The sequence below is a fragment of the Passer domesticus genome, unplaced genomic scaffold, assembly GCF_036417665.1.
Source record: "Passer domesticus isolate bPasDom1 unplaced genomic scaffold, bPasDom1.hap1 HAP1_SCAFFOLD_58, whole genome shotgun sequence".
NCBI lineage: Eukaryota > Metazoa > Chordata > Aves > Passeriformes > Passeridae > Passer > Passer domesticus.
In genome coordinates, this window is record NW_026990164.1 from 787103 (window position 1) to 813432 (window position 26330).

At 48.0% G+C, this 26330-nt stretch overlaps 2 protein-coding genes across 2 annotated transcripts; both read left to right on the forward strand.

The window, feature by feature from the left end:
* The first annotated feature begins 721 nt into the window (after positions 1–721).
* On the forward strand, positions 722–16456 carry LOC135292918 (TOG array regulator of axonemal microtubules protein 2-like). Its single transcript, XM_064406974.1, has 13 exons — positions 722–930; positions 2129–2343; positions 3188–3348; positions 4663–4709; positions 4912–5123; positions 6669–6829; positions 7280–7326; positions 8842–8930; positions 9894–10044; positions 11142–11303; positions 13436–13568; positions 15174–15279; positions 16017–16456. Exons 1-13 carry the CDS (start codon positions 891–893, stop codon positions 16254–16256), a joined length of 1764 nt encoding a protein of 587 aa, XP_064263044.1. The 5' UTR covers positions 722–890; the 3' UTR covers positions 16257–16456.
* A 499-nt stretch (positions 16457–16955) lies between these two features.
* Positions 16956–24437, forward strand: LOC135292919 (TOG array regulator of axonemal microtubules protein 2-like). The gene is made up of 6 exons (XM_064406975.1): positions 16956–17023; positions 17774–17926; positions 19089–19206; positions 20217–20320; positions 21692–21896; positions 23067–24437. The coding sequence occupies exons 1-6, from the start codon at positions 16956–16958 to the stop codon at positions 23508–23510; spliced, it is 1092 nt and encodes a 363-aa protein (XP_064263045.1). The 3' UTR covers positions 23511–24437.
* Positions 24438–26330: the final 1893 nt, after the last annotated feature.

Here is a 26330-nt window from a genome sequence, read left to right on the forward strand (position 1 = left end):
GGATCAGACCCACGTGTCCCGTGGGTTAGGCTTAGTTCTGCCAAATCAAGGATGATTAGTTTTATCTGCTCTGTTGGAGAGTATTTTAGAATGACCTGCCAAGTGCTATTTCTATGAAGAAAATTTTGAATTGTCAGGAACTGCCAGGGTCAGAAATGTTTTGAGGAAGATGATGTTTATGTTGGGTTTGGGTGTCTCTGCAATCAAGAAAGCAGGAAATAAACCACTGGAACAATGAAGCAGAGCAAAAGTGGAATGTTTGGATGGTCAATTTGTTCCCTAAAGCTATCGGCCAGCTGAATTGTGGGCTCATCTACTGGGGAGTGCAGAGCTGCTTTAACTTCCACAGCATGGTGCCATTGTTTGTGTCCCAGCACTTTGTTTGATGTGAAGAGAAATTAACCAATTCCCACACCAACCAGCTGCAACCCAGAACTGAGTGGGAATTCCAGAAATAAAGGACTTGAAAAGTAGCTTTGGAGAGGGTTTACTTCCTAGACAGTGTGAAACCGTCAGCTGTGGCCAGGCTGGGCTTAAGGCTGGCTGCCCTTGGGAAGGGAAGGGAAAGGGATGGAGTTGGGGTGGGGTTTTGCAGCCATGGAAATGAGAGAACCACGGGCTATTGCATCACAAAGGGGCAGCCCCATGGGCTGTTGTGTCACAAAGGGGCAGCCCCACGCTGGGGCTGTGAAGACTGTGAAGGTTGTGGCTGGCACGGCCGCAGCGGCAGCAGACGCGTCTGGCTCTGCCTCTCTGTGCCGAGCGCTGGCGATCGGAGTCACCCGGCCTTGTTCTGAGGCTGGGCACCAAGCTCCTGTCGCTGGCTACACTGAGAGTGCTCCCAAATTCAAACCCAGATCCTTCTGCCAGGCAGAAGCACGGGTTCAAAGATGGAGTTTACTGGAAAAGGAAAAACCTCTGAAGGAAAAGGTGAGCATAGGAAGGAGCTGAAAGAATGAAGCCAAATGGAAAAACAATCCCACCATATTTCAGGGAAAACTGCTCCATGGTGCTCAGTGCTGGCTCTGGGTCAGAGTAGGTGGCTGACAGATACAGATGATCCTACAAGGATGCCCATGGCATCACAACATTCTGTCATTAGTTTACTCTGCTTTCTCCTTTTTGACAGCAGCCAAATCACTCATACTGTCAGCCAGGACAGGGACTGTGGCCACAGCTGAGCACAGACTGGACATGGTCATGAGATGCAAGTCCTGTTGCTTTCCTTGCCATCAATGTCAGGTCTCACTACAGATAAATTTCCCATTCTTCCTCTGCTTGCTGGTCAGGTCCAACCCTGAGGATGGTATTACAGTGCTACAGAAACACCAATAAGGCCTGCCTGTTGCTGACAGGACTTGGTGGTTTACAGAAATAGCAGTCACAGCGGTGTGGGTTTTTCCTGTGGATTCACAGGCCAGACTGAAGAAGGAATATTTTCTCCTCTTATCATTGGAGCCTTCGCCTTTTCCCTTCAGACTTGCCAGCTCCATACTGTTCATAGGAATTAAATGCAGGCTAGTTCCATGAAAAATGAACCCAAATAAATTTTCTCTAAAATTAAAAATTCTTCCCCTTGAGTGCCACACCCATTAGATATGTTAATGATAAAGGTGGGAATTCACCTAACTCACTTCTTCCCCTGTGAGCATGGCTCAGCCTCACACAGAGGTGAGGGGGTAGAGCTGGGCCAATCTCTGGTGGGAGGAAGGGTCTTGTGGCAGCCCAGAGAGCCTGTGCACATTGCCAGGGAACAGCTGTGCCCTGCATGTGGCCCTGCAATGAGCTGTGCTGCTGCCAGTGCCTGTGGAGCTGGAGGGCTGCTCAGCTGTGGGGCAGGGAGAGGAGCAGGAGTGTGCTTGTGCAGCTGAGCCATTGCTGGAGAGCACAGGGCTCTGGGCTCCCTGCTGTCCCAGGGCAGCCCAGAGGCCAGGGTGCTCCTGTAGCATCCCTGTGGAAGTAGGTCAGGGTTTTCCCCTGGCCTGCCTCAAGTGTCTGCCAGCAAGAGAATGTAGCCCTGTGCAGCTGTTTAGAAGTTTGCAGGGAATGTGTCCCATGAGATATGGAGCTTCAGATGCTTTGGGTTTGCATTTTGGTTTCTCTTATATTTTGTGTCTCCACTTTGCAGGCCTGTCTGGCTACCCGCTTGCCAAGAGGTTTTCCCTGGCAAGTCCCTCTATGCTCCTTCCCTCCAAGCCATTGCCTCCCATCCAGAAGAGCTCTCCTTCTACCAAGACAAGCCTGATATGCAGCGGAGAGCGGGAGAATGGGAAAGATGGCATTGGGTATGCTGAGGGCAGGAGAAAAGAAGAGGAGCTGAGTTCAGAGGGACAAGGATATAAGGTAAGGAGACCAAGCTAAGTGCAGTGTGGTCAATTTCCAGTTTCTGTGCTGTCAGCAGAGCTCTCAGACCTTTTCCCTGGCTGGAACTGTCCCTCTCACTGAAGCTGAACAGGTCTTGATTTGGTTCTTTAGCTGGCCCAGAAATGATGGGATACAAACAAAGGGTGTGCATCTGCCCCTGCTGCCTCCATTCCCATTCCTGACCATGGCATGGGGGCCCTGGAGGAACTTGGGCAGGCAGAGACCTTGCAGAGAGCAGCAGGGCAGGGAGCTCTGCTGAACAATCTGAAAGCCAGTGAGGCTGAGATGGTGGATGTGTGGGGGCTGGAGAGCAGCGAGCATCCTGAGAGCTCAGCAGCAGCATCTGGGCTCAAAGGCTGCTGGGGAAGTGTAGGAGGGAAGGGCAGCAGCAGAAGAAATGAGGGGCTTGAGAAGAGCAGGTTTTGGCCTCCTGCAGAATGGCCTTGTGGGGACATGACTGGAGATCAGCACTGGCTGTGAGGTACCTTAGGGGCAGGGAGTTATAAAGCCTCTCCCATGACATCCAAAATGCCCGTGGAGGCAGTGACACCTCAGAACACCTTGATGTCAAACATGTGAATGCCAGCTGGGAATGAAGCCACTTTTGGAGAAGAGTGAGCACAATGGGAGAGGTGCCAAATATGTGCCATGGTCTCTCCCTCATCATCTCCCTTTCCATTCCCCATCCTAGGCCAAACTGCTCCATCAGTTTGCCTTGTCTTTTCCTGCCAGGACACAGTTAAATGCATTCCTGAATGTCTTGAGGCATGAATGGGGACAAGGCTGCATGCTTGATCTGAGCACTGTGTTCTACTCTTTGCAGGCTTCCTTGCTGTGTTCCAGTGGAGGGGATATGAAGAAGGGGTCATTGGGACCACCTCTGATCCCCCCCATAGGCAAGGCAGTAAGTCCCTCTCTTGGCAGTGCTGCGGGCTCTCTGCAAAGCTCTCCGCAGCTGGAATTCCAGGAGTCCCAGGAGATGAGGTAAGCCAAGGTGTCTGCTGCTGCTGCAGTGTGCTGTTCACCTGTGTGTTCCCATCCCAAAGTGTGGTTATTTTGCACAGCCAGGTGTCCCATGTATTTAGGCAAACCTCTGTGTATTCCCCATTTTGCCGATCTATGATGACCCAGCACAATGTCAAAGCCAGCACCAATGTGCCAAGAGCAGAGGTGGTGGTGGGGAAGAGGAGGCAGGGCTTCAAAGCACCTCAGGATTGGTCCTCTGCTGGACTTGGCTATTGATTCCCTTTGTAATGGTTGTGCTCTTTTTTGGGAAGTGAATTGCTTGGGTCTGGGTCCTGCAGATATTTGAATGCTGTCATTCTTGACTGTTAACTTCTGCACCCATGAGATTATGTATGGGCCAATACTGGCTACTGGAGAGGGGTCTGCAAATTCAGGTGCTGCTTCTGTAAACATCAGGAATAATTTCTCTGTGCCTGGGCCTCCACTGTGAAATGAGATGCCAGAGAACTTTTGGGGTATAGATGTATAATCTGATCAATGTTTAATATTTTGATCTGGGCTTAAGATCAAAGCGGGCAAGGTGGTAGACAAGAGTTACAGGACCGTACCTGATGGAAAGATATTGGCTTGGATATGGGAGAGAAAATGTAGCTGTCAAGCTTATCCGAGTGATAACAATAAAGAAGGAGACACAGAAGTATCATTTGAATTGGAAATCTTTGGGAGGGCTTTTAAAGTGCAATCTGAATATCCTCCCCTAGCAGCTGAGTTGGAAAAAGCCTTTTTGTTCTTGAAAGAGCCAGGAGGTGTCATAGCATTCTCGGGAGACAGCAGTGCTCTGACCACATGTAGCATGAGACTGTCACCAGGTTAAGGCATGAGCAGGCAAAGTCAAGCTTTGGCATCTGTACAAAAGTAGCTGCCCTCCATACAGTCTCGTGTCTCAGCTGAGCAGCTCTTGCTGCTTCAGTGTGGCTGTAGGAGCCAGTTGGCTCCAAAAGGAGAGACAGCAGAATTGGGGAGTTAGGATGACAGTTGAGGAATGACTGATGGTTGTGAGGAAGAGGAGGCAGGGCTTCAAAGCACCTCAAGATGAGTCCTCTGCTGGACTTGGCTATTGTTTCACAGAGAGCTTGGCCAGCTCTCTGTGACTCCCGCAATGGAAAGCTTAAGGAAAATTAATCAGCTTTGCATCCTGGTGTGTTTCTGTGCTGCATTTCCTCATTCATCAGAGTGCCCACGCTAAGAATGTTTACATCCTTTCATGGTACAGGCATTCCCTCCCTTCTCTTTCTACCTCCTCACGTGTTCATTGTCCTCCATTTTCTCCAGGTCAGGATGCAGCAGCAGAAGCAAGGAGGAGAACTCTGAACATGCAGGTAGGTACAGGGCATGTCTGTCCTAAAATGACCATTGTGGTCTTGACTCAGAGGTGACATTTGGAATGCTTGGTTAAAACCCATTCTTTTAAAAATTTCTTTAAATGCATTTCAGTTTTTTGATGGGCTCAGTGGACTCTCCCAGAGCCCAGTCACTGGGAGTGTTCTCTGGTGGTGCAGTGAAAATTCCTCCACTTTGCAGGCGTGACTAGGTTCATTTTCTCCACGTCTTTCCGGCCATGTCCCTCTTCGCTCCTTCCCTCAAAGCCATTGCCTCCCATCAGGATCAGCTCTCCTTCTTCTAACAATAATAAAATGTACAGCATGGAGAAAGAGAACAAGGACATTGGCACTGGCTATGATAATGACAGTAGAAAACACCAGGAGCAGAGTTCAGAAGAAAAATGTTATAAGGTAAGGAGACCAAACTACGTCCTGTGCAGTAGATTTTCAGTTTATGTGCTGGAGGCAGAGATTGGAGATCTTTTCCTGTGGTGTGACCTCAGGGAAGCAGCTGAGCCAAAGAAGAGCTCAGCTGGACACTGTGCTTCAGGCTGTCTCTGCAGTGGATGTAGAGTGCAGACTTCATATCCTCAGCATGTGTCAATAACAGGAGAGGTCTTTGAATGGTTTCTGGGCTCTGTTGTGGTTCCTCCTCTGTCTCATGGCTGAGAAAACACCAGCAGCAGCTAAAGTTGAGCAGCTAAAGTTGTCCAATCTGGACAAGCTGTCCTTCTAGATTTAGTAACCTATGGGTATCTGTGAGCCATGTCTATGTCTTGGTGGTGTTTTTGGTCAGCTGTGTCTGGTTGGGATGGAAAAAGGTCTTTGCTGGAGCAGGCAGTCCTGCAAAGTCAGTTCCAGGTTGTCTCAGCTTTTGACTTGTACAGCCATGCCCTCTGCAGTTGTCTCTGCTGCTATTTCTAGACTTCATCAGCTTCTGCGCAGCTGTGTGCTGTGGCATGGCTTTGTCCAGAGGGAAGGGGTGGGAGGTGGCCATGGGGAGAGCAGCCCAGAGCCCAGGCACACAATTGCCTTGGCAGCAGGACCAGGAGCTGCAGTTGTTTTGGGTTTGCCATGGGGTGCAGGAGGAGGCAGATGAACAAGAGTTTTGGTAGACAAAATGTCCAATCAAAGGCTTGGATACTTGATTTCAGCCTTGCTGAGAAAGGTCCAGTGTCTCCCTGACAGGAACTGTCCCTCTCACTGAAGCTGAACAGGTCTTGATTTGGTTCTTTAGCTGGCCCAGAAATGATGGGATACAAACAAAGGGTGTGCATCTGCCCCTGCTGCCTCCATTCCCATTCCTGGCCATGGCATGGGGGCCCTGGAGGAACTTGGGCAGGCAGAGACCTTGCAGAGAGCAGCAGGGCAGGGAGCTCTGCTGAACATCCTAAATGCCAGTGAGGCTGAGATGGTGGATGTGTGGGGGCTGGAGAGCAGCGAGCATCCTGAGAGCTCAGCAGCAGCATCTGGGCTCAAAGGCTGCTGGGGAAGTGTAGGAGGGAAGGGCAGCAGCAGAAGAAATGAGGGGCTTGAGAAGAGCAGGCTTTGGCCTCCTGCAGAATGGCTTTGTGGGGACGTGGCTGGAGATCAGCACTGGCTGTGAGGTACCTTAGGGGCAGGGAGAGAATAGTGATCTAAACCCATTCCCATGACATCCTGTCCTCCAGGTGGAGGCAGTGGCACCTCAGAACATTTTGATGTCAAATATGTGAATTCCAGCTGGGAATGCAGAAAACTGAGCACAACGGGAGAGGTGCCAAATGTGTGCCCTGGGATCTCCCTCACCACTTTCCTTTCCTAGGTCAACATTCCCCATCCTGGGCCAAGCTGCTCCATCAGTTTGCCTTGTCTTTTCCTGCCAGGTCCCAATTAAATGCACATCTAAATGTCTTGAGGCATGAATAGGGACAAGGCTGCATGCTTGATCTGAGCACTGTGTTCTACTCTTTGCAGGCTTCCTTGCTGTATTCAAGTGGAGGGGATATGAAGAAGGGGTCATTGGGACCACCTCTGATCCCCCCCATAGGCAAGGCAGTAAATCCCCCTCTTGGCAGTGCTGTGGGCTCTCTGCAAAGCTCTCCGCAGCTGGAATCCCAGGAGTCCCAGGAGATGAGGTAAGCCAAGGTGTCTGCTGCTGCTGCAGTGTGCTGTTCACCTGTGTGTTCCCGTTCCAAAGTGTGGTTATTTTGCACAGCCAGGTGTCCCATGTATTTAGGCAATTTGCCCATCTATGATGACCCAGCACAATGTCAAAGCCAACACCAATGTGCCAAGAGCAGAGGTGGTGGTGGGGAAGAGGAGGCAGGGCTTCAAAGCACCTCAAGATGAGTCTTCTGCTGGACTTGGTTATTGTTTCACACAGAGCTTGGCCAGCTCTCTGTGACTCCCGCAATGGAAAGCTTAAGGAAAATTAATCAGCTTTGCATCCTGGTGTGTTTCTGTGTTGCATTTCCTCCTTCATCAGAGTGCCCATCTTATGGCGGTTTTCCTTCTTTCATGGTACAGGCATTCCCTCCCTTCTCTTTCTACCTCCTCACATGTTCATTGTCCTCCATTTTCTGCAGGCCAAGATCCAACAGCAGAAGCAAGGAGGAGAACTCTGAACATGCTGGTAGGTACAGGGCATGTCTGTCCTAAAATGACCATTGTGGTCTTGACTCAGAGGTGACATTTGGAAAGCTTGATTAAAACCCATTCTTTTTAAAATTTCTTTAAATGCATTTAAATTGCTTGACAGGCTCAGTGGACTCTCCCAGAGTCCAGTCACTGGGAGTGTTCTCTGGTGGTGCAGTGAAAATTCCTGCAGTGTGAATTGTTGAGTGGCAGGAGCAGGAGTGGCCCAAAGCCACCTATGGCAGGTTCACCATGACAAATCTCTTCCCTGGCTCTCTGCCTGTGTCAGTGTTGCAGACTGAGGCTGGGGAAGGAGATGCCTTCTGCCTTGTCCTCCCTCCCTGCCTTGCCTAATCCCTGACAAGTGGAATTGTGCCAGACAAAATGCACTCTCTGGTGCATCTGGGTCAGCCAATGCTTTCAAGTTGAAAGCCTCAATGACACTGTTGTTGTTCCTCTGCCATCTCTGGGTGTGTCATGATGGGACAGATGAGACTTGAAGAAATAATTCTGCTGATGCAGAAGAATGGATCAGATGACCTGATCCTTTTGCTCCGGGTTAGTTCTGGCAAATCCTGGGTACAGCCCCTTTGGAATGACTCCTTAATTGCTGATGTGCAGCTGGAATGCTTAATGCAGCTAGGGAGAAGTATTGCTCAGTAAGGAAGGTGACTTTTTTTCTGGACTCATTCTGGACTAGAAATGACCTATGACATTAATCCTTAGCTGGCCCACTTTTATTACTGACTGAAGCATTCTACAGGGTGAAGGAATCCCATTTTAGGACAGGGATTCCTCTCAAACTGCTTGGCTGCTGTATGAATTTACCCTCTGTGAAGCCATGTAAAGAATTAGTTCTCTTAGCTCTAACAGCTCTGTTGGAGAGTATTTCAGAATGAGCTCCATTGTTCTTCTTGCAATTAGAAAATCAGCCTTTAGTCAGGCTGGCCCAAAATTGGCCCACTCTCATACAGTTCAGAAGGAAAATCCTTGGGGAAAATGAATTATCTAGTGTCAAGAACACAGTTCATGTTTGGGTAACACTCCTGCAATGCTAAGTTTTTCTTTGCATGTCCTCTAAAATATTCCAACAAAGAGAAGAAAATGTTGATCTAAATGCATTCAGGTATTAGAACCTGGGACTTTTAGGAACTAAAAGAAGATGCTTACTAATATCAGCATGAATAAGAGCAGATAAGAATTGCTGTCAAGAGCAATCTCCATCTCTGCCCATCTCTGTCAGACACAGAGGCTCTCCAGCATCCAGGGGCTGGGGCCTTCATCATGCAGCAGGTTTCAGTCTGCTGGCCAGCAGAGTAATGTCATGTCTGCTGCCAGTAGCCCATCCCTTGGGAGAGGCTCTAGGCATTGTACCTTGCTGCTCTCAGTCACAGTCTCTGTGTCTTCTGAGGGCTCTGCAATCTGGAACCTGTCTTGCCTGTTGCCCAGCATTGTGGTTTTGGGGGCTTGACATCTGCCAGAGATTTACACAAACCTTTGCTTTCATTTCCAGGCCTCCCACTGAGCCAGGCCAAGGAGATGGATCATCACACCGATCCTGGTCTTACGAGTGACACAGACCTGAGGGAAGGTTTTGGAAAGGTAAGGGAGAAGGACAGGGATGAGCAGATTTCCTTTCCAGTGGCGGTTTAGTGCTTGGCCCAAAATGTCACTGAAAATCATAATCATCCTCTCCTGGGCAATGTGGATTCTCTTGGGAATATATTTGACAACTAGAGAGCAATTGCTTGGCTGTTTCCAGTGGTGTCAAGGTGTCTGGTTTGCAGATGGTGCTAAGGTCATGTCAGAAGTATTCTTTATGTGCAAAGGCTGTTTTAGAGAAGTCCTGAATGACAGAACAAGCTACACATCAGTGAACGTGGGCAAAGTGCATCCTTGGAAGCAGAGAAGCAAAGATTCTAATGTTGTGTGTAAGCAAGTCTGAAAAAGAAAATGGGAGAGTTTGATTTTTCCTGGTTACCTTTGTGGCTGTATGTCACAGCCCTCTCATTCTCAAGTTTTCTGCTCATTAACAGCAGTGTTTCTGCAGCTTGTTTTCATATGACTCCCCATTTTGGTCTCCTGATGTCAGAGACCAAGTCCTTCAGAGTCCTTTAGAGCTGAGTCCTTCAGAAGCCAGGAAGTGAGAAACAGCTGCAATTCCTGGCCATGAGTGTTAAGCAACAGCTAATTACCCCTCCTTGCTGGATATTGCGCATGGTTTTTATTCTCCTGCCATGGCCCGTAGGAACTGAACTGCCTGCTCACTGGCCGTGTCAGCTCTTCCTCTGTCTTGGAGCACTCCTATGACCTTCATGCTTCAAGCAGGGCTTCCTGACATAGGCTGCAATTGGAGCAGTGTAAGGTTGTGGCACAGAAATGTTCCACCTGGTTGTGTGTAATTGCCAAGGTGAGGACGGGAGACATTCCTCTGAAACTTTTGGAATGGATATGGAGCTGCATTGAAATCTATGGCACTCTGTGGACTCTGTGCTCCTGAGGAGATGTTGTGTCTGGTTTGTGTGTCTCTCCTTACAGTCTATGATGCATTTTCATTGCACCTAGATCCGTGCTGCATTGTGCATGTTGGCTCAAAAGAACTTAGAGCGGAAGGATGCAGAGCTTTTGGAGAGAGAGATGAAGAAAAGGAGGCAAAGGAACACATCCTTGCAACCCATTCTGGAGACAGTTGAGCCCGGGGATGAAGCTGAAGCAAGTAAGTGGTGGCTACACTTGTGGTGGTCCTTTTTGACCACTTGCTTGCCCTTTGCAGTGTTGCAGTCAGACTGGGGGACTGTTCCACTTGCATTTGAGTGGAAGCTTGCTTGGGATTTAATTCTGTTTCTGAAAGAAAAATACAGGGGCATGAAGTGTCTTGCCCATGGCCTCAGTGAGTCAGTAACAGAATATCAGTTTCCCCCCTTCACCTCAAAAGTCTTTCAGAGTAGAAAATTCTGTCTTGCAAAGCACACTAGAGCTTCAGACTCTCTCCTGGAGAGCAGTCTTCAGGCAAGGTGAGTCCAAAAGAATGCTTTTCAACCAGGGTGCAACCTGGAAGAAACAAAATGCAACTCCTTCTCATGAAAACACCAGAGATCCTTCTCCTGCCACTCCCTGCTGAGGAGCTGGTGCTGTAGAGCTGTGCTGAAGCCCCCATGCAGTGCTTCTGCTGTAGCCCCAGGAGCAAGCAGTGTTCCCGACTGAATCCTGGCCGAGGGGCTCTGCCTGCAGGGCTGTGAGCGCTGCCCGAGGGCGGCAGCAGGGCCCTCAGGAGGCAGCACTCAGCCCCAGGGCAGCACGCAAGGTTATCTGCACTTTCTCTGGTAACTTCCCCTGCCAGCCTCTGGAACAGGAAAACAAAAACAAAGCAGTACTGGGTTTCCTTGTTTCTTAGGGGAAGCATTACTGCAATTTGGTTTGAAGCTAGAAGAGAGTAGATTTAAAGTAGATATTAGAGATTTTTTTTTTTAAAGGAAGGGGATGAAAAGCTGGAAGGGTTTGCCCAGAGAAGCTGTTGTTGGTCCATCCTTGAAGGTGTTCAAGGCCAGCTTACATGGGGCCCTGGGCAACCTGATCAGGATGAAGATGTCCCTGCTCACAGGGGTTGGACTAGATGGTGCCTAAAGGTGCCTTCCAACCCAAACTCTTCTAGGAATCTGTGATTCTTTTTCCCATATTAGTGTGCCATTGTTATATGTGAAGTTCTTTGGGATAACAATGAGATGTTACCCAGCTCTGGCAAGTTTTCTCACCCTTTCCATCATCACCCTGTCTAGTGCCTTCCACTTAGAAGCTCCTCTTTGGTCCCTGCAGGCTTTAGCCTACCACCTGTTGATGGCACAGCTTCTAGAGTGCAGAGAAAACACCCTGGTAGTGCCTTGAAGAAGAAGGTCTTGAAGAAGCAGGACAATGTGTCCTTACTGCCCAATAGGCCCATCATCCATGGGGATGGCAGCTTCCCACGCAGCTCCTCAGGTAAGCCTGCTCCATGGCAGCTTTCTCCACACAGGTTTTTCCTTGCACAAGGAGTACAAACTGCCTCCTGCCTCAGCCAGCACAGCTGGGATCTTGGGTCCATAGTCTGTCCTGAGAAGGAACAGCAAATCTACTTTTGAGTTACTCCAGCTTGGGAGTGCTGGAGCAGTGGTTCTTAGAGCTCTGTTGGAAAGTTGAGCTGAATCAAGTAGTGTAAAGGCCTAAGCTCTGGCTTTTGCCCATCCTGATAGTCCAAACTACAGCACTGGTGCCAGGAGGCAGCTGTGGCTGCAGGGTGAGCTGCAGGGCAGTCTGCCAGGGTGTGCTCACCGTGCACCTGCGAGAACCACCACCATCAGTTGCTCACTCACCATCTGGCCCTCTGCCTGTGCTGCTGTCCAGTTCTGCAGCCAGCTTTTCTGCTATCCCTGCAAGGGCTGTCTTTGCAGGGCAGTCAGCAGCTTGGTGCAGTCGTGCTGCTGCTGCTCCCAGAAGTGCCCGAAGGCTCCTCGTTGCTGCCATCCCACAGCCTGCAGTGCCAAGAGGGAACAAGCAGTGCCTCCTGTGTCACCCAGCAAATACAGCGGCCCTGTGCAGCCGATGACACCAGGAGGGGCTGCCTGCTGCTCCCAGGCTGTTTGCTGCCTGCAGGAAATACACAGCAGACAGTCCCTAGTGGCTCCTGTCTCTCCTTTGTGGGCAGCCTGCCTGTGCTGTGATCCCAAGCAGGGTGAGATAAGAAGATGGCAGCTAGGAGTGATACTTCAATGCTCTTTTCTAGTGATGCTGCTTCCATGCCCAGAATTGACCAGAACTAGCCTGAGGTGGCTCTCCATTCATACTGAATCCAGATGTGTATGCCTACATACTTCTGCAGTGACATCACTGGTGTCAGTGGCTGGGGTACCTCAGGGACACCCAGATTAGCTCCTGTCTGAATATTTTTCTTGTTATGGTTCCTCCATATTTTGTGAGAGCATGCAAGGTAGCACAAAAACCCTATAAAGTCTAGGGCAGTTCATCAAGATTCTGTGCAATATTTATAATCCATCATTGTAGACAGCTCAAATGTTTTCATCTACACATTAGAAAAGGAGCTTTTTAGTGCACAACATGAAATTTTTGATTGACAGTGCTTTTGATGACAAATGGGTTTCATAAGAAATGCATTTATCATCTGATTTTCTTCATACCCTGTAAGTTTTTTTCCTTACCATAAATTTAATTAAGGCAAACCCAGGTCAACTGATCAACAAGAGAGTGTGTCTGCCAACAATGTGGATCTGTATTTGCATATTTTTATCCTCAGAGTGCATTTGGAAACCTTTTTAATCAACTGTCTAGTCTGGAAAGTACATTTTTTTCCACAAGAGAAAGCTTAGAACCTACTGAGTTTGCAAACACATCCATTAGATGACAAATTTCACCTCAGCATCTTTGAAATACAGGCAGTGTGCACCTCTGAAAGAGTACAGATTGATGATGTTTGGAAAGAACAACATCCATAAAGTACTCCCTTCACAATAGTAGGGATACTAAAATGTATGTGCACTCAGCTGCCTGCTGTCTAGAATATTTGCAGTCCGTGGGAACAGAGGCGCTGTCAGGTGGGAAGGGTCAGGTATGGCTGTTCCCTGGTAGCTGCTCCGTGGGGATTGAGCCGGGCCCAGCAGGGCTGGCCTGTTCAGGCTTGGCTTGGTGCTGTCTCCAGGCAGCTGCAGGTCTCTCCTCAGGGAGCTGCAGAGGGCCCCTGTCCTCAGGGCTGGGGAAATCAGGGTGCTGAGACAAGAGGGGCACTGAGGGGTTCCCTCCTGGGTAGCGAGTGCTGCTGGTCAGCGCTGTCTGGCAGGGAGCGGGAGCTCTGCGGCTGCAGGAACCTGCCGCTGGCCGTGGTACCTGTGGCCCTGGGGAGCTGGGGCTGCGGGGCAATTGTCAGGTTTAGCCTGGAGCTGTGCCCAGCTGGGGGGCTGGGAGAAAGCAAGGAGCCCCAGGAGCCAGAGAGCAGGGAAGTCTCTGAGCCAGTGCCAGCTGGCACCACAGGGAACCCTGGCTGGGAGATGGGGCTGCAGGCCGCTCCATGGCGGGGTGCCTTGCCCGGGCCGCAGTGCCCATGGCCGACCCTCTCCTTGCAGTGACCTCGCAGACGGCCACTGGTGCCCAGCGCCGAGAGGAGCCGCTCCGTGGGCATGGGCAGAAGGACAGAGCCTCTCCAGACCCACAGCACTCCTTGCTGGAGGCACTCTCCTTGCTCAGCAGCGATGACTGGTAAGAAAGGCCTTGTTCACTCTGTGTCCCTCTTGGCATTAAGGTAGGTTAGAATCGTGTCTTGCTAGTACCTCTGAGCCCCCCAGAGCCCAGAGTGGACAAAGGGCACTCGTGAAACCACTCCAGAGCAGTGAGAGGATAAAGATTTGAGAGCAGCCTTTTCTTGGCCTTGCTCTGCAGCACTGCTCCAGCTGCAGCAGCTCCGTGCTGTTTCCTCGCTTTGCCTGTTGTTCCATGGAGCTGCAAAGGAAACCTTGAGGGGATGGCAGAAGTTTTGAGTGTAGACATTTGGGTGCCTTGGGCCACTGGCCCAGTGGGACTGAGTAAGATTCCTCTCTGCCCCCACTGCTGACAGCAATGGCAGGTGACAGCGTCTCCCTGTGACCTCCTGCATGGGAGTCCCAGAAGCAGCTCCAGGGAGTTCCTCCAGGGACTTGTGCTGTCCAGTCCCTCAGCCTCTCATTACTCCTGAAGGGCTCATGGCAGAAGAGAAGGAAAAAGATATGAAATCCTCTAGGAATCTTGCACTTTTGGAATTCAACTTTTTCCTTCTCACTGCTTCATATGGGCCTGAGATGTTTTGTCAACACTCACCATGTGTCCCAAAATTATACACAGGCAGAAGGAGGCCCAGAGGTGATAACCCTACAAATGTTAGGTGATATTGGTTTCCTTTTTAATGTCCTTTTGATCTCTCCCTGGTAGATGCTTCATTCACACAGGGGTAAGGACTCCATACACACTGGGATGAGCATGAAAAATCTGCCACGATGCATCTCCTTGTGCAGTCACCTTTGTTTTGTCCTTTCTCTTCTGCTTTCTCTTCCCTATTTCTCTTGGGTGTCCTGTGAGGTGCAGAGAGCTTCTGCAGGTGTGGGGGATCCGGATGACGCTCAGGGGTGCCTGTGGGATCAGTCGCCAGCCCTGTGCTGCAGCCCTGATGCCTCACATTCCTTCCTGTAGCTGAGGCCCTGCACAAAGTGCTGAGAGACAGAGTTGTTTGCACCTTTTAAATAACATGTTGCTGTTGTGGGGGTTGTTTTAGGTAGGGGGTTTTGGGAAAAGCCAGAGTTTCAACAGTTCTTGCTCAGGGGTGGAATCTTCTGGGACATCCTGCTGCTTTTTTGAGGAATGTGTGAGGTGGAGTGGAGGGGGTGACAGAGAGGCCTAGATGGCAGAGGGGAAAATCAGCTCCAGAGTGCCAGTGCAGACTCTCAGTGCTGAACTGCCTGCTGCAGCTGACAAAGAAGGAAAATGCCCCAAAAACAGCCAGGTGGGACTGTGTCTCAGGGACAGGCACAGGGAGGTGACAAGAAACAGCAGCTTGGTCTGGTCTACAGCTTCTAGGAAGCAGTGCCAGGGGGGCATCATGTGCCAGAGATTTCAGAAAGGCTGTCTGCTTAAATGGCCACTCTGAAACCCCTCTATTCACCTCTTGGATTTGTGTAGGCTTTTGACAGCCACATCATCCTGTGGCAACCTTTTCCATAACTAAATTAAGTACTCCTTGAAAAGCACCTCCCATTGTTTGACTGAGCTGCCAGCCTGATAATCTCAGCAGGTGCTGCCTTGGTGGAGAGAAAAAAATAATCTTCTGCCTTTCAGGGAGCTGAAGGAGGAGGGACTCTACAACATCAAACACCTGGCTGGGTCCCATTCAGAGGTCCTGCTTTCCAGACTTCATGACATTTGCTTGGCAGTTACCAACGAGGTGAGAACATTGTTCTGAATTGTCCCACATACTTCATACATGGTGTGTAGAGCAGGTATGTGCTTGTTCATCTCCATGTGTGCTCAGGGTCTGCCTTCATTTCTGCTTTTAGACCTTCTATTTCTAATGTCTGTCAGCTATCTGTAGGATCTGTGGGTACATGTAGCTGTATTTACTGGTAAGTTGGGTATCTGACACTTGTCTTTGAGTGTGGTGCACTTATAATGCAATGTGCAAATGCAGAAACTGAGACACTAATGAGGTTATTTGCCAGAGTCCCAGTCTCTGCCCAAGCTGTAATTCAACACTGCAAATTGGTCTCTGGGTCTGAGCCTGTGTTTTCTGTTTCCTGGCTGAGTGCTTCAGCTGCTGGTGTTGTTTTTTGAACAGGAGCACCTGACTCTTCTATCTTTATTATTTGTGCTTTTATGATTTGAAAGCAGCCCTTGCTTCAGTTTTCTAGTCAAAGGGCTTAAAATCAAAGCTGTGAACATTTTAGAAGAGTTAAGTAGAACACTTGAATGAAATATTTTTTTTAGGCCTGCAGTAAGCAGGTCTGAGACCAGAAATTGGTGCCAGAGTAAAAGCCTTTCTGTACTTGTGCTCTCCTGCTCTTACTGTACTTTGATGTTTCTCTGGACACAGTGGGATGTGTTGTCATTTTCTGGGACTTCTGTTGAAGGCAACTGGTTTTCTTTTCAAGGTGATTCTTATGTTTCCCCTCATGACTTGTCCAGGTGGCCAACCTCCGTTCCAAGGTGTCCTACTCTGCAATTGTCACTCTGGGAGAGCTCTTTGTGACCTTGAAGAAGAACATGGACTCTGAGGTGGATGAGGTTGCTCGGGTCCTTCTGCAGATGGTGTCCAACTCCCCAGAATTTGTTCAGAAAGCAGCCAGTCAGACCCTGGGGATCATGGTGGAGAATGTGACTCCTGCACGAGCAATGACTGCTCTCATGGACATGGGAGTCAAGTAGGTTGTTCTTCTTTTAGTGATATTCTTCACCTTCTAGTGTGTGGGAGGGAGAAGGGATGAGACAGAGAATGGGAATGCTGAGAGGGAAGGGTCCTGTATGCTGCATCTTCTGTGAACTCAGTGACTTCATTCTCCAATCAACATCATTTCTCTCTTCTTGTCACCTGTTTCTGCCCTCCTGCAGCCTATTAGTTCTCAGAATCCCAGAATTTTAGAATATGGGGAGTTGGAAGGGGCCCATCAGGACCATTGAGTCCACTCCTGGCCTTGCACAGAACAACCCAAGGGTCACACCAAGTGCCTGAGATTGTTGTCCAAATGTTTCTTCAACTCTGTCAGGCTTGGTGCTGTGACCACTGCCCTGGGAGCCTGTTCCAGTGCCCAACCACCGTCTGGGTGAAAAACCTTTTTCCTGATACCCAAATGAAAGGTCCTCTGACTCAGCTTCCTGCTGCTTCCTGGAGTTCTCCCAGGCTGTCAGATTTTCCTAGCTGTGGTGACTGGTGGGGAAGTGAAAGTGCCTGCAAAGCCTGAGGATAGAGCCTTGTGCTTTTGTGGCAAGAGGGACAATTGCAATTGCAGCTGTGAGTGCTGTTTGGTATTTCACAGCACTAACCACAGGGGCCCTGGGAAAACCATGTCTCCTCATGATGCCATTAGCTTGAGAAAGGAGGAGGGTACTTGCTGAGGCGTGGAGCACATGGGAGACAATCTGCTGGGTGTGGCACAGCCTGCACAGCAGGTGCAGCTCCTGCCAAAAGGAGTCTTGTATGACTGTCCTGGCCATAGAACTCTACTTTCTATTCAAACTCATGTTTCATGTTAGCCTTGGGATGATGAATCCCTTTAAAGGCACCTTCACAGCCTGACTGCCATGGGACAGTTGAAGCAAATGCTGCCTTAAATATTGGTGCTGGGCCTGATAGTTCCCAAGAGACACTCTCTAGAACAGGACAGCCTGGCTAAACTGCCTGTCCCTCCTTTCCTCAGCTTTGGAATAGGGTAAAACATTCAGATGTATCCGTTGCCAAGCCTCACAGAAGAAACAGGCTGCATTGCTGGATATTCTGCAACTTCATGGCCCACAATGTGTTTTCCCTGCATTTGTTTCTTCCCAGAGGTCTGCAGATTTGGGGATCATGGGTGGAAAGAGCCTCAGTCCTGCTGCAGCTCTGTGTACTGGGTGCCCTCTGATGGGTCAGCATGAGTTATCTTTAATTTCTAAATCATTCATGTGTAATCTATTTCCTTAATCTTTCTCAGAGTAAATACTGTGAAAGGAGCTGAGTATCAGAGAGTGCAGGGAGACTGAATTCCTCCCTCTGCCTTGCAGGCAGTCCTTCTGTAGAATGCTAGCTTTGTGTTTACCTGAGTTCAGAACCTTCTAGCGGTGTCTAAAGTTGCAGGGAGAAGCCAGGCCTCCTTCCCCCAGCAAGGACAGGGAGCAGGCTCTGGCCAAGGCCTGTGCTGCTGCTGCTCCTTCTCCCTGTGCCCCAGGGTTTGCTCTCTCCTTCCCAGGAGCCGCCACGCCCAGGTGCGGAAGTGTGGGGCCGAGCTCCTCCTGTCCCTGATGGAGAGAATTGGAGTCACAAAGCTGGCAGGCACAGCCAGGGCTGAGAGGCTGGCACACGTGGCAGGGAAGCTTGCTCAGGACTGTCACCAGGACACAAGGTAATGATCTTCATTTCACCTCCTAAAACAGGAAAAGCCTTTTGTGCCTGGTTATAAAGGTAAAACCCCACAAGAGTGGAAACTAAAGGAAATATGAAGTTCCCTCACTGTGTGAATAAGGGTCGTAGAAGCATGGAATATGCTGAGTTGGAAGGGACCCATCAGGGTCATCCAGTCACACTCCTGGTCATATGCAGTGACCCCAAGAGTCACTGCATGTGCTTGAGAGCATTGTCCAAAGGCTTCTGGAGCTCTGTCAGCCTTGGTGCTTTGACCACTGCTCTGGCTTGCCTGGGCAAATGGCTGTACTGGGTAACCTGAGGTTGGCCAGCAGAAATGAGCATTGCCAACTTCCTGTGGCTTGAAGGATTCTTTACTGAGATCAAAAGAGCTCAGATGAGCCAGTCCAACAGTTTTGATTGTCTTTAGGTGCACAACACAAAGCCAAAGTGTTGGCTAATATTCATTACTGAAGGATCCCAAACATTTGTTTTTCATTAATTTAATACATTCCTATAAATATTTCAGGGGTCTTTAGCCAACATATTCAGTCTTTCTGAACTTGGTCTGCAGATTTCTAGAATGCTGTTATCTGTGGCTCAGTGACCTCCAAATTTCTTCTTGAAGAAAACTGTGGTTTCCCAGTGGCAAAATCAACCCAAACAACCAAAGTCCCCTTACTCTGATGATGAAATTCCCATTAATAGCTGCCAAGAACACCAGAGCAACTAGCTGCCCCTGTGCATGCATATAGTATAGAATAATCAATAGGATGCAGGAGGTGTTTTGTCCTGGCTTCCCTGCCAGTTAAAGAAAGGCAAATTATTGTGCAATGGCAGCAAGACACTGCTAATAGGCTCTGACAACAAAGCAGATGTGTTTTGCTTGTTCTCTGGGATCCTTTGATCCCACAGGAGCACACCCACAGTTTCAGAGTGAAATGGTATTTTTCTGTTGCCCCACATTCTCCTCTTGCCTCCTGTGTTCATCTGACAGCACTGTGCAGTGTCAAGTGGAGGCAAATCTCCTTCTTTGCTGAGTAGGTAATGCCTTCTTGTGCAAGGATTGCACATGATGAGTTTAAGGTATAAGCCTCTTCTGTTCACACTCTTCCTTTCTTTGTTCACTTTTCTTTCCTTTCCTCCCTCCCTCCCTCCCTTAGGCATTATGGACAGGAGATGGTGAAGATGTTGCTCAATCATCAAAAATTTAAAATGCTTTTGGAGCGATCTCTTTCCACCCATGACCTGGAAGATATTCTGACAAGAATGCAGAAGAAAGTAAGTGCTTGGCAGTAGAAATGGCTCCTTGGTGCAAGTATTGCCACTGCTAATATGAGATCAAACATCCCCAATCTGTCTTGATCTCATTCCTCTTCTACTGAATCATTTTTCTCCTGGGAATGAGATGTTAATCCTCAGCCTGTTCATCTGCAAACCACAAAGAAATTGATGTTATTAGGGAAAAAGTGGAGTTTGGAATATTTTCAATATCATTCACAAAGAAGAAAGGGAAAGAGAGCAAATGGGTTTACATTTAAGTGTAAGCCCCCACCATGCTCTCCCTCCTCTGTCCCCAGTAAAGCAATTAAGTGAGAATAGTGCTTCTGAAGAGAACAGAGTCTTTGCAAAAGATACTGGAAGTAGTAGTACTAAAAATTTCCAAATTTACAAAAGATGGCCAAGTCAATCCTAGTTACTACAGTTACAGTCTTTTGGGAATACTGCCCTGCTGTCAAGCTCTGTGGAACTGGAAAAATCTTGGTGAATTCAGCAGCATCCAGTGGAAACCCCTTTGTTTTTGTTTTTGTTTTTTGGGTTTTTTTTTTTTTTTTTTTTGTTTGTTTTTTTTGTGGGGGGGGCGGGGATTTTATTTTTTTTATCGACATTACAGAAGGGAGCATGCCTTTGTTCAGGCAGAGGGAGAGTGAGTGTTGAACCAAATCCTTCCAACACAATGGGCCAACCCCCAGAGAGTCCAGATTTTTCTGTTGCTTCTGTTGTTTACGAACACTTGTTGCCTGCCAGTTTGCATTATTCCCATTTATGCTGAAGACTAATGAATTTGGGATTTTAGACTGCTGCTCAGTCTAGTAGCACCCATAGCCTGCCTTGGGCTATTGAAAGCAAAGAGTTGGCATCACTGAATCCCTGGGCTGTTTCTATCTGCAAGTTAGGAAATGTTTCCCTAAGCCTTGGTAGCAGTGATCCTGGTTCTAACTTGTGTTTTAAACAGGGAATTTCCTATTTTATACTCTAAAGATTGATGGGGTTTCTCTATGTGTTTGTAGGGGATGGAAAACCAGAAGGCTGAATGCCCATCTGTCAAGGAGCTGGTGAAGAAGAGGAACGATGGCTCCAAGAAGCCCCAGGCCACATTGTCTTCTAGCAAACAGTACTGAGCACTTTATTCAGATGTGACAAAGCACATGACAAGCTGTACATGTCTCTTCCTCAGGAAAATCTTTCTGGCAGAGATGGCCAGTGACACAGATTGTTCTCTTTCCCTACAAATGCTCTATGATAAAAAAATGTCTACTTCTGCATTACACTGAACACAACTTCTTTGGAGGGGTTTTCACAACTGAGAGACAAAAAGACCCCATTGGTTGCAGCTCAGACGATCCAGTGCAGTGGCAAGGGCAGTGGTATGGAGGCTGTGACAGGGCCAAGTTTCTGCTGCCTGACTTGGGACAAGGAAATTCAACCAGGGCTTTTTTTTCATCTGAGTGGAGTCTTTTCCTGATGGGTGTTTTGATGAGAAGTCTCAGTCTAGAAGCAGGATGCCATTCCACAAAGATGCAGTTCTCATGCATGTGGTTTGGCCTGGCTGAATCATGGTTTTCTTACCCTGAAACAGTATCAAGTTTGAGTAGTAAGTAGCAATGCAATTCCTGATCAACTTCAGGCAACAGGTGTCTCAATGTGGACTTTTTGTCTTGATATTCCTGTCCTTCATCTGATTTGCTTGATGGAGACAGCATGTTTGGTTTATTTCATCCTGTGCTGCAATCAGCATTTAAGACAGGAATTTGGTCCTTGCTGTCTCTTCATGGCAGTTGCAGAGCTACTTGTACCTGTTCTCCTCTGATCACAGAGGGGATTTATTTAGCTCTGTCACGCTCAGCAGTGGCAGGAAAGTGACCACATGCCTCAGTAGCATAGCTAGCATCTTTCCATGCTCATGGAAGAGACAGGTTGATCCAGGAGAATTGTTCCCAGGGGGGTTGTTAAGCTGTGGATCTAGTCTCTAGGGAAGCAAATGAAATGTGAGCATAGTTCTGGGGTGTCTGGCTTCTGTTTTTATCTCTGTGACTGATTTTCTGAATCTTTCACATATGACCCTGTTCATCTGTTCAGATGCATCTGAGCTATTTTTGCAGATTGTCATGCCTGGTTGTAGAGACACTTCTCCAGAGTGATGAGTTTCCTTATTATGAGACAAAAACATCCCATATGAGGAGCCACTTAAACTTGGAAGTAGTGTGTCTCTTTCTCCACAAAGCAATGTGACCTGTGTGCCTTGACAGCCATCTGAAGATAGATCAGATGCATCTTATCCTTGCTTTTTCTGAGTGAGCACTGGTGAGAACGTTCCTTGCAGATTGTCTCCCAAAATGATTGTCATTAGGTCCACGTTGTTTTTCAGAGCCTCATGACTTTCCAGCTTGAAATCACATCATTAGAAAAGCTACTGAAGATGTTTTGCTCACAATTTACTGAAGGTATTATCACCAACAGGTCCTCATTTGGTTTTATTTTCCAGGGTGAAATCTACCTCTGATGGATGCCTCCTACACCGTGCACAAGCCCAGGTCACGTTACCTCCGGTTGAGGAAGAAACGGAGCTGCTCCAGAAGCTTTACAATCTCCTGGAGGCCAACGGGTTTCAGATGCGCATGGAAGGAGTGTCACTCCTCCAAGACCTGTGCAAAACCAGCCCCCAGCTCATCTCCACTAACATTGTCCAAGTATGTAGGGTATCTTCATTGCTCCTTTCCTTTAGCTCCTTTCCTAAGCCTGTAGCAGTAAAGTTAATTCAGTGTGTCTTGGCATTCCATCCTGGCTGTTTGGGACATGCTGGTCCCTCTTACCCAGACAAATTTAATGCAGGTCCAGGCTTCAGGACAAGTTATTTCAGTCCAGCTGTATACGTCTGGCAGGAGCCTATTGATGCTGTTCATCAGATGATGACAGAATTTTCTGCTGGTGTGACTGCTGCTCTCTCCTACTCCCAGCTGGGTTAAGTGAAGGCAATCCAGCCACTGAAAGCATGGCAATTATTCTCTAGACCAAAAATGGGTTTACCTAGGGAAGAGAAGATCAGACTGGGATGGTTTAAACCCAGGTTTTTTTTAAGAATACTTCCATATACTCCATCTAGTCTTGCACAGGCACAACTCTGGCTCTCATTTCCATCCTTGTTCCTATTCCTCTTGGTAAAGACAGTGCTCACCCTTCTTGGGGGGTCTTTTTTTCTCCTTGGAAAAGGAGGAAAACAGCTAAGGACTCATCTCTGCCATCTCCTCCCAGTAGCTGCTTTTCCCCTTTCTCCAAGAAAAGGTGCCTGATGATGTGTCTGTCAAGGGACTGAACCTGCTCTAATGAGGGCTGTACAGCTCATTAAATTCCAGAAGTCTACCTGTTACTTAGAGAAATGGTCTGCGTCCTGGAAGAGTTGATCAGAGTCCTGCACTTCTCCAGATACTGCCGCTGAGACAAACAAAAGAAAACTTAGATCTCCTCCAGCCGTAGTTTTGGCAAAATCCTAATTGCCCTCAGTACTTGAGGCAACTGTATAGAAAACCGGGCATTGTAAACATCTGCTTCCATACTTCTAAAGCAAAGGTAGTCTTTAGCATGAATAAATGGAATGGATTTAATGATTTACAGATGGAGTGAAATACCATAGGAACTCTTCTGTCCCCAACAAAACCTCTTAAAAACAGAAGAAAATCTTTCTAGCAGCATGAGGTTGCGCCACCATTCCAGTGAGTGGCCCACAGGAAAAGAGTGAAATTGTGCAAGCAAGTGCTGACCTGACAGAAAGGATCACTCTCATCTTTTACATTGCTGACTGCTACATCCACTCTTCAAACAAGGACATGTGAATCCAGCTTTCATGTTTGTTCTATTCACAGATTTTTGATTATTTTGTCCTGAGAATATCTGACAGCCACAAGAAAGTGAAGCAGAAGGCGCTGGACGTGCTGGCTGAAATCACAGGCGTCCTGAAAGATGCCTTGAACCCGGTGATCATTGGTTTGGTGGAAGGAATAACGAAGAACCTGAACTCCAAGGACCCCAGGGTTCGTGCCGCAGCTGTGAAAGCGCTGGAAGAATCCATTGCTCATTTAGGTAAGGCTGAGCCCTGGCATGGACTCTCCTCACCTGTGTCTCTGTCTCTCCGACACAAGAGAGTGCTGAGTGCCTTGATAGCTGCTGTTGTCTGTGGAAAGCTCCAGCTGGCATCCCCCAGAAGCTGTGCAGGTGCAGTCCTTATGCACCAGTCCCCCAACAGGCTTGAACGTGATCAGCATTTCCCAAAAGTCCCAGGAGCCCTTGGCTCTGTGCTGCCTGTCTGAAGAGCAAGTCCCAGACTACAGCTTTGCTACAGTTCAGAGGCAAAGGGGGTTTGGAGTTTGCTTGGGCCCCGTTTGACTTCCCAAATGAATAGCTTTGCTCTTGGCATGAAGGGAGAGTGACCCATCAGAGCTCCTGCAGAGCAGCCACCGGGAATGCTCTACATGATAGGCATTAGCTGCCTATTTACCCCTTTTCTTCTTTGTCTTCTATTTTCAAAGGGGAACTTAGGATTCCCCAAGTTCATTTCTTTATAACAAACAGGTATAAACCCAGCTGTCAATGATGCCCTGTTCCACATGTTGTTTTGCATGGGGCAAGATGTCTACAGCAGTTAGCTACATAGGCAAAGGCTGCTCTCAATTCCTTTGCCACACAGATTTATGTCAGCTCTGAAAATGCCACACTGAGGAAATATGCCTGAAAATAGGAGTGTTGAAGAGGCAGGTGTTCAAGGGGAGTTGCCACTTTCTCCTCCTCAGCTGCTCTGTGAACTCAGGAACTGCCTGACTCGGTGCCTTTCTGTGTCCCAAGTATGGGGTTCTTCCTTTTTGCTCTGGGATGCAAAACCATTTCACTACTTACATGTGACTGAACTCTTGATGTCCCTGATGGGAAATGTTTTAACATAGCTCCTGATACAGCAGACAACTTTGCATTTACAAATGTGAAAGGAGAGCTTTTCTTTTGCAATTTAAATCCCTGCCAAGCAGACTGGAAGGAAAGAAGAAAAGGATTCAAAAACCAGCAGAAATGTACTTTATTTTATAGAATGGGGTTGCCCCTACCCTTTCCCTCTGCACTGTCCTTTCTCCTATGGCCTCAGAAAAGTGAGCAGAAACATGTGTTTCACTTGTAGATAAAGTGTCACTGCTGAAGGAGTTCAGCTACCAGTGGAATCAACTGAGTGGCCAAGCTCTGCTGGATGTCACGGAGTGTATCACAGGTATGGCCTCCCCTTGTAAGCCAAGAGGTCTTCCCAGGGAGTATTTACAGGCAATGCCTGTGAGCAGACAGCAGAGTAGCTCCTCCAAACCAGGAGGTGCTGAGCTTGTCCCTCCTGCCCAGTGCCCAAGGCAGGTGTATTTGGCAGGTTTCCCTGGCTGCTGCAGAGCTGTGCAGCACCTGAGATGGGGACAGAGCTCGGCCTCGGGGCTGAGCTCCCACTGGGGCATCTCAGAACCCAGCTCCAGGAAAGGGAGGGACTCAAAATACCCCAGCTGGCTCCTCTCTTGGAAGCTCAGGGACATCTGTCATCTTTTAGGGAAAATGGTGGCAAATGCTGTTTCAGGGGATCAGTTTGTTTTGTCCTCACAGAACTCTTGTTTTTCTCTTGGAAAGCTTTGAGGCTGAACTGTGCAGAGCCTGGGGTCACAGCTTAGGTCAAAAGTCAACAGACGTATTAGAGGCAGGGATTTAGTGCAAGGCAGCCTTTGGGGGCAGAGGGGCAGAAGCAGAGTGCTGAGGCTCCCTGCCTGTGCTGTCAAAGTGGCACTGGACTGAGCATTTCAGGGTGTGCAAACAGTGTCTGCCTGTGTCAGCACTGTCCAAAATGTTACAAATGCAGCTGATAATTGATTCCTCAGAGGTGCTTGCTATGTCAGCAATAGCCAAGGAATGGGAAAATTATAATCCCAATATATACTAGAACAGACTATTGATAGCCTTGCTTTAACTGGGGCTAAAGCCACTGCTAATTAGGCCAATATCTTTGAATGCAAGGTTTAATACACTTTGTGTCTTCATTAGGAATCTCAAAAGGGCATGTTCAGCAATTGGGAATGTCAAAGGCCCTTTAAAGAGCTTTGAAAAAAGTAGATCTCCAGCAACAGGGAATTTAGTTTTACAGATCTTTTGATCTCTTTTTCAAATAAAGGAATGAAACATAAATTAGGACTACTTTAGAAAAAGTAGATGTTCTCTCTGAGATTCAGTAGGAAGAGACAGCTGTTCCTTACCTTCAATAGTCACCAATGTCTTTAATTGTATTTAAACTCAAATGAATTCCCATGTTAAAATGGGTATCATAACCCTTTTCCTGCTTAGCACAATTGGGGTTTGGGTACTTTCAGGAGCTGTTTTAATGTTGATGACTGCCAGTGGATTAAAAGCATAGAGAAAATGAAGTCTCTTCCACCACAGAATAATAAATGGCTACTAGATAACATTTTGCCTGATCAGAAAATAAGAATGGTCTCCAGAGCTTTTCAGGATTTGATCTTTCAGCCAAATCTGCCATGCAAGGAGCCTGTTGGTAGTAAATTTTTGTCTGTGTTTGACATAGTTTGGTTCAGAAAATGAGCAGAGAGCAGTTTTCAGAGACAATATGAGAAAATACTTGTGTTTTGGATGAATTTCAGTCCCTTGTGTAGCATTTTGCTCTCTCTATGCCCCTACTTCAGTGGACATTATAAGAAAAAATGCCATTAAGATTGGGAGGGGAAATGGCATTAAAATGTGGAGATGCTCAAATGCCATAGCAATGGGGTCTGGATAATTCTCTAAGGCACCCTGAGGTTTGAAACAGCTGCTTGTTGGAAGCCCCAGAAGCATTCTGCCAAAGACACCAGCTAGTCACTGATGTTTCCAATCCAACTGTCAAGCAGCAGCCATCTCTGGTGGGCTGGAGTTTTGAGGTGTGTTCTAATCCTGCCCTTTGCAGTGTGCCACTGAGCAAAGGGAAGAGCCAGATTAAACATGTGGCACTTGACATCAAAGTTATGAAAATGGAATCATCCCTTTTATTAGAAATCCCTCCATTTCTTCTCTATGGTGCATTTCCAAATCTTCAGTGTGGGTTTAGACAACTTCTTAATGGAAAT